The following is a 7,214-nucleotide window of genomic DNA, read 5'->3' on the forward strand; positions in this document are numbered from 1 at the left end:
TGGGTCTTTTGGGAAAAATATAAGAGCTAGCCTTCATCATGTTCACAAGATCCTGGATATGTCCATCCAACTGAAAGAATAGGAAATAGATTTGGAGCATGAGGGATGAGGCTTGAGCTTTTATTAGTGGAATAATGTATGGCATCTATGGAATAATTTTTAATCTTAGCTCCATAAAACTTTTAAAGATAGTGAGAAATCTGTCTGGGGACGGATTTAGGCAGGTGAAATCATGTCGAACAAATCGCTTCTGAAGGATCTTTTCTATTCCAGAATTATTTTAAAATAAGATTGAAAGGATTTGAAACTTCGCATAGTTTTTTTAAAAAGAAAAATAGTGCATAAACTACACTTCCCAGGAGGCCAGGCGGGCGAGTCTCCTCACTCGGCTACTTCTCTTCACCGCGAGGTAAGCTGGGAAATGTAGTGCTCCAAGCAACGCTGCACGTGACGCACGCGAAGGAAGGCAAGAGGGACTGCGCCGCCTGGTGCGGTACAGGGTCCGGGGAGTCTATGTGTGAGCCTCTCTTTCCCCAGAATTTGGTTTGTGCAGTGCGGGGAGGGCCCCCATCTTCTCCCTGACCGTGAAATGAGCTGGCCCGGGTTCATTCGCCCGCCGGAGCAGCTCCGGGGAAGTCCCGGTGGGTGAGGCACCGTGGTGCCTCATCCCATTTCTCGGTAGCCGGGCGGGGAGGGGGAGAAGGTGGGAACAGCCGGGGGCTCGCAGCTTGCGCCCTGCGCCCCACCCAGGCTGCGGCCGCCGGGGGAGGAAGCGCGCGTATAGGTTGAGTGCGAAGTTTCCTTTTTTGCTTTCTCGTCAGAGAAGCCCCAACGGGCGGTTCGGCGGGAATGCCAAACTTCAGTTTGAGCGGGGTCCCGAGCCAAAGGGGTTAAAATAAGCTCTCCCCCCACTTCCCGCCGCCGTATAACGTCCATCCCGCTAGCCATGGGCAGCCGTGATCACCTGTTCAAAGTGCTGGTGGTGGGGGACGCCGCAGTGGGCAAGACGTCCTTGGTGCAGCGATATTCCCAGGACAGCTTCAGCAAACACTACAAGTCTACGGTGGGAGGTGAGACGTCGCTGCGGGGGCGGGATAGACCAGAGGCCGGGATCACAGGACTTGAGCCGTGGACTCAAGTGGGGTGGGGAACGGGGGATTTGGTGTCTTTGGGTCCTTCCCCGGGCCTGGAAATAGGTGTCTGGGATCCTGAAGGGAGGCATGCTGGTGTTTGATTTGCATGCCTCTCTTGGGTTTCCCCCAATTAAGTTCTACCAGCCTGAGCTGATTGTCTGGAAAGAGATAGAGCAAAGCTGTGACGATGGGAAATGGGGGCGGGTGGATGAGAAAATGAGCAATTGCTGCGTTTCGCTAGGGAACTCAAGTCTCCTCCTGCAGCCTTCCTAGCGGTCACTGGCAAATCTCTGCGATCAGCAGAAGCAGCTGAGACCCTCTGGAGCGCCTTGTTAGGTACCAGCTGGGGCTGTTGTCCTGCTTCTCACGGGAGTTACAGACAGCTGTTGAAGGCACAGAAAGGTGTTTAACCTGGTCTCATGGAGCCTAGCTTTGTTATGGAAATACCTGCATGGGAGGGCCCCTTGGCCACACAATCAGATGCTTATCAAGGCTGACGAGCTGTGTGTTTTTTGTCCATCGATTGCTTAAATAAAGACTAGGACTTCTTCCTAGTGTAAAATATACCACTCTTCTGACCTATCTTCCTCCCCCACACACACCTTTTTCTCTCAAACTGGGGAGGTGAAGGTGGCAGGGAAGACCAAGAGTTAATTCATTTATTTCCAGGTTTGGCCTTTGGACTCAACTGTCTTTTCAGAAGTAGAAAAATGCCTTCTAATTAGAAGTTTAGATGGGAAGAGCTGGTGAAGAGGGAAAGTAACAAACATTTATTTATCTCCGTTAAAAGAACTTTTTTTAAGGAAAAAAAATTGCAGTAATGTAAACTTTGAAAATGTGTGCTAGTGTTCCTTCTGGAATTTTTTTAAATTAACATGCATTTACACTGCAGTTAAAACACCCTCCTTAAGAACATTCATCAAAATTAAGGGTTTAAAGTTTCAAACAAACAAAAAAAAGTTTCAAAGATTGTTTCCTGACCATTCTGCCCCACACTGCTCAATAATATGAGGGTCCCTATTTCATGGATTTGGTTTAAAAGTATCCCACTAATTTTTAGCAATTGTTCTAGTTTTCCTTTAGTAGAGAATATAATTGACTGGCTAATTTTTGTTCAGTGTTTATTCTTAATTTCCCCTAGCTTTTATTTCTGTCATAGACGTGGAGAAATGTATTTCCAAAGCTCAGAAATTATCCTGTTTCTGTCCTTATCAAAAGCTCTCCCCCCACCCCCGCGCCTTAACTCATGGACTCTCAGCATCTACAGATGTGGCAGTAGATTCCAGCACAGCTCTTAAGCATCATCCATGGAGTGTCTTCTTCCTGGTGAATCATCTGGGACCTTTTCACTTTACCCCATTCCTGCCCAAGATAATTCCTACAGCCTTATGGAGAATGTAGAATTCCCTGAGGGTGTGTTTTTCTCATAATACAATTGGACTAGAAACCAACACTGAAATGTGGAAGACGCAAAAGCCAACCCACTTACCTCATTTCCCTCTTCTACCCCATCATCCCTTCCCTGAGAAAACCCCCTAAATCTCCCAGAAACTGTTTAACCTGAGATTAGAAGTTGTTTTTATAATTACTCCCATCCTCCTATCCCCAGCCTTAGAGACAAGTAGGATCAAATACATTGGTTTGACAAGAGAGTAAAAGCTAGAGATGCCTTCGGAGACGCATGTGAATTACCTGTCCCACACTTAATACGTGAGTGTGGGCTCATCTCAGTCCATTGAGGGCTTAAAAATAACCAAACAAATAAATAATGAATGAATGGGATTGGAGTTGTGTGTCTCTAGGGTTGTCATTGCATATTTGATATGACTTTGTGGATTTTTTAAGGTAAATTTAATTCAAGTATATTATACATACATTTTCAGTGGATTTTGCTCTGAAGGTTCTCCAGTGGTCTGACTCAGAGGTGGTGCGCCTCCAGCTGTGGGATATTGCAGGTAGGATGGACAAGACTGGACAAAAACAAGGAAGACATTTTGGTTTAACCAACAAGCTCTCAGAGAAAAAGTGGGACAGTGAAACCAGAAGTTTTTTCCTGAAGCTGGAATGACTGAACTGCTCTGAGGATATATAAGCTGAGTAGATGTAGAGCTTTTGTAGTTGTTTTCTGTAGATGTTTTGCCCTGAATAAATGTAGAGCAGTCTCTGTGTGGGTGAGGGGCTGGCAAGGCAGTGAACTGTCCAGACCATAGGTAGATGCTCCCACAGCAGGGGGAGGGGGTGCTCTTTCTAGGTTTTCAGCTGACCTTGGTGAGAAACAAGAAAAGAGAAGACAATAATAATAATAGCTAAACCTTATTTATTATGTGCCAAGCACTTTTCTGAGCATTTTAGATTCACTGACTCATTAATCCTTACAACTATCCTATGATAAAAAGCTACTGCTTTTTTCCCCACTTTACAGATGCGCAATCTGAAGCACTGAAAGCTTGACTTGTCTAAAGTCACATAGATAGTAAATGACAGAGCAGGGATTTGGAATTGGGTGATCTGGGTGCAGAATCTGGACTCACCCACTACGCATACTGCCCTCTTTCCCACAATGAAGAGGGAAAGGGCAGGGTGTCAGGGAGGGTTCCAAGGCTGGTTCTCAGGATCACCTTCTCAAGAACCGTCTCCTTTCTTCCCAGGGCAGGAGCGCTTCACCTCTATGACCCGACTTTACTATCGGGATGCCTCTGCCTGTGTTATTATGTTTGATGTTACCAACGCCACTACCTTCAGCAACAGCCAAAGATGGAAACAGGACCTGGACAGCAAGCTCACACTGCCTAATGGAGAGCCGGTGCCCTGCCTGCTCTTAGCCAACAAGGTATGTGGTCGATCTTGGAAAATGGCCCCTGGCCTCAATCCGTGGTCAGAGAGTAAGCGTATCTAAAATGCACTCTGATTGTGGGTATCCACTTGCCCTTCTCAAGCTGGCAAAATCTTCTCTACCTCCTTTCAAGAGATGTTGAGACTTTCTTTGGGAAGAATGTTGGCTGTAGATTTCAGATGCTGCTGTTCTAGCCATTGGTGGAACTGTTTTAAATCCACACGTATCTGAGCAATGTTTCTATTCCCAGGAAGTTTATGGTGTTGCCTTTTATTTATTTTCTTTGCCAGTGTGATCTGTCCCCTTGGGCAGTGAGCCGAGACCAGGTTGACCGGTTCAGTAAAGAGAATGGTTTCACAGGTTGGACAGAAACATCAGTCAAGGAGAACAAAAATATTAATGAGGCCATGAGGTGAGTAGCTCATGCTGTTCTGGGGATAGGCACGCACATTTACCCATCTTCCACTGCAGCCCCTTGGACCTTCTTTCCTTGTTTCTGAGCAAACAAGAGCAGACTGAGCCACTGGAATGCCAGCTCCTGAAGGTCAGGGATGCTGTCTTCTCTCCTGAGATAATTGGGGACAAAGGGGCATTTAAACCTTGTGGCTTTACTGAATGCCATCTGGTGACAAGACAGACAATATCTGCCGTTTCTCCATCCAGCTTCTCAGGCTTGTTTTGTACTTGTTTTTTAGAGTCCTCATTGAAAAGATGATGAGCAATTCCAGAGAAGATATGTCTTTGTCCACCCAAGGGAACTACATCAACCTGCAGACCAAGCCCTCTTCCAGCTGGGCCTGCTGCTAGTAGCGCTTGGCTTGTTTTCCCTCCCAGTTCTAGGAGCTCCTTCTCTTCCCTTTGGTTGCCCACCCAGCAGTTTTACTAAGTGCATTTGAACTGTTTGCTGCTGACTGTCCAGTAAGGAGGGCCATCATCACTAAGAAGAGACACGTGGGACCCATGGGCGTTTCTGCTGCCTCTCCTGCAAGTTGCCTGTCACTTGCTGCTGGCTCACGGGGACCAGTCAGTGCCTTCTGTCCAAAAAAGATCATCTCATCTCTCAATTTGTGATCTGGGATTTTGTGGGAAGGATTAGAAATCAGCATCTGTGTTTTACGGACCATAATTCTCACCTACTTTTGAGCATATTTTTCCATTTGATGTATATTGATATCTCAATCTGATAGGACTTCAGATTGCAAGGAAAATGAGATCAAAGGTCAGTTCCCAAATTCCTTGTTGATCATTGCTTTCAGATTCTTTCTGTCTTGGACTTTGAATTTAAACACCTGATTCTGAGATACAGGAGAAGTGGGGCTGGATATCTATGGGTTTAGGGCTACTGGAGGTAAACCAAAAGTCACTATTTTTTTAAGCTTCTCAAGTCATATTAGCTTTCTTTTGTCTTGGTTTTAAGAATAGTTAAGCTTTTAAATGATCTGTCTTTGGTGAGAGCGATTCTTTCCCCAAAAAATTAATTCTCACTTTAAGGTTTTCTAGTGTCTCTCTCCCAGTGGGATGGGGACAGGGTTTGCAGGTTGATGTCTTGCCGCGTAATGCTGCAAGTGACATCAGTTGGCCGTGGTACCCTGAACTAGGTCTATTCCTCACAGCTCTGAGTCTGAATGGAAGAAGAGGGTCAGGTTAACAGAACAAAATCCTATGGGGCAACTTGCTTATGAGCACTTTGGGTGGCTAGCACTTACCAGCCATAGAAAATAAATATTATGTATAGACCTTTGCCTGGGGGTAGAGAGTAGATAGACAGAAAATCATTAGGTAATTTAAGTGCTAAATTGGGCAGAGTTTTTAGTATCAAATCACTTCTAGACAGTTTAATTTGTTAAATTCTCACAGGATGGTGATTTATAACCTGCCCAAAGTTATGAATATTCTTAGTGAGCTCAGGCTTAGAGCTCTTTGAGAGACACTTACCTAAATAAGTGTTCTAAGTCAGTGGTTCTCAAATCTGACTAATGAGAACCACCTGGGAAGTTTGTTTAACGATTTTAAAATAAAATATTTTAAGATTTCTGTTTCCCAGCCTCAAACCTACTGAACCAAAATGTCCAGGGATGAAGCTTGGGGATTTGTTGTTGTTGTTTTTCAGAGTTTCCCAGGCAATTCTGATCAGCCCGGTTTGGAAACCCTTGCTGGAGAACGTGTTAAAGATGCAGAGACCCAGGCCTTCCCTGGGCTTCTGTAGGCTCCGTTAATTCTCCAGGTGATTTTGACACACACCAGACTTTGAAAAACACTGTCCTAATAAGAGAGATCAGAGGCCAAATATCAGAGCCTTCGGTGGTTTGTTTGTTTTTAATGCCAATTGTTATAAATTTTGCACAATCTTCTGAGACCTTCAGGTTCTCTTTTGTATTACTCTTTCCAGGTAGGGTTTTTATTACAATGATTCTGAAAATAATAGTGGAATAACAAGTTCTCCGTGAAAATAAAATTGATTTTTATTCACTTGTTTGAACCCCTGAAAAATCACAAATAAATGGGAAATAAGTATTGTATTGATGGTAGTTATTGGCCTTCATTGTGACTTTGTTATTTTATACTGATAGAGTATTGTGGAAATGGAGACTTTATTTTTTAAATACCTTCTTAAAAATGAAGGTAAATGTTATTCTGTTTATCTGTTAATTTACCAGGACTGATTGCCTCATTCCAATTCAGTACTTGATGTAACTTCTCAAATACTGCAATGGTGACCATTTAAAAAACTTGAATATGCTTTCTTTTCCCACTTGCTGACTCAGGATATTCCTGTCTTTTCAAGCATTGCTAGAGGCTGGCCTTCCAGCCCTTCTGGATTTTCTCTCCCAGTTGGTCAACGTTATGGCCCTGAAACTAATTAAAGAAGAAAGTGAAATATTTCTCTTTATGTCCCTATCTATGAAGAAAAGGGAAAGCAATTAAGATAAGGAAGAAGAAAATATTTACATGGTTAGAAATGTGATTATACTAAAAATAATTAGATCCTATCATTTGGATGCTACCTCTTGGGTAAAACTTGTTTGGAACATGGATATCACTGTAGCCCTTCCCTAGAGAAATTTCCATATTTGAGACAAGATGCCCCTTCAACCATCCAGCTGGTCTGTGGCCAAAGAGAAAACATAAGCATTCCCTGCAGACTGTTCTAAGAGACCCAAGGAAGGGCTGAGAACAGAGCTGTGGGATTGTAACTGCCCTGGCTTTCAACTTTGAACAGAATAGCTGAGTGATCAAACAAGCCAGGA

General features: G+C 44.1%; 1 protein-coding gene across 7 annotated transcripts; it reads left to right on the top strand.

Annotated features, from left to right (window-relative positions):
* The first annotated feature begins 383 nt into the window (after nt 1–383).
* RAB29 (RAB29, member RAS oncogene family) lies at nt 384–6,485 on the top strand. Of its 7 annotated transcripts, none has more exons than XM_082363972.1 (6): nt 401–517; nt 945–1,070; nt 3,017–3,088; nt 3,782–3,963; nt 4,257–4,378; nt 4,662–6,485. In XM_082363972.1, exons 1-6 carry the CDS (start codon nt 514–516, stop codon nt 4,771–4,773), a joined length of 618 nt encoding a protein of 205 aa, XP_082220098.1. In that variant the 5' UTR covers nt 401–513; the 3' UTR covers nt 4,774–6,485. The 7 variants fall into 7 exon arrangements, with proteins under 7 accessions (XP_082220102.1, XP_082220098.1, XP_082220100.1 ...); XM_082363974.1 differs by having other exon boundaries at nt 406–517; nt 822–1,070; XM_082363973.1 differs by having other exon boundaries at nt 413–517; nt 827–1,070.
* The last annotated feature ends 729 nt before the right edge of the window (nt 6,486–7,214 follow it).

The sequence above is a fragment of the Balaenoptera borealis genome (assembly GCF_965194805.1).
Source record: "Balaenoptera borealis genome assembly, chromosome: 1".
Classification (NCBI taxonomy): Eukaryota; Metazoa; Chordata; class Mammalia; order Artiodactyla; family Balaenopteridae; genus Balaenoptera; species Balaenoptera borealis.

Excerpts from the sequence above, each read along its gene's own strand:
- RAB29 (XM_082363972.1), top strand. Across the intron at positions 3,089-3,781 it reads CCAGCTGTGGGATATTGCAG|GGCAGGAGCGCTTCACCTCT; the intron begins GTAGGATGGACA and ends CTTTCTTCCCAG. Across the intron at positions 3,964-4,256 it reads GCCTGCTCTTAGCCAACAAG|TGTGATCTGTCCCCTTGGGC; the intron begins GTATGTGGTCGA and ends TTTCTTTGCCAG.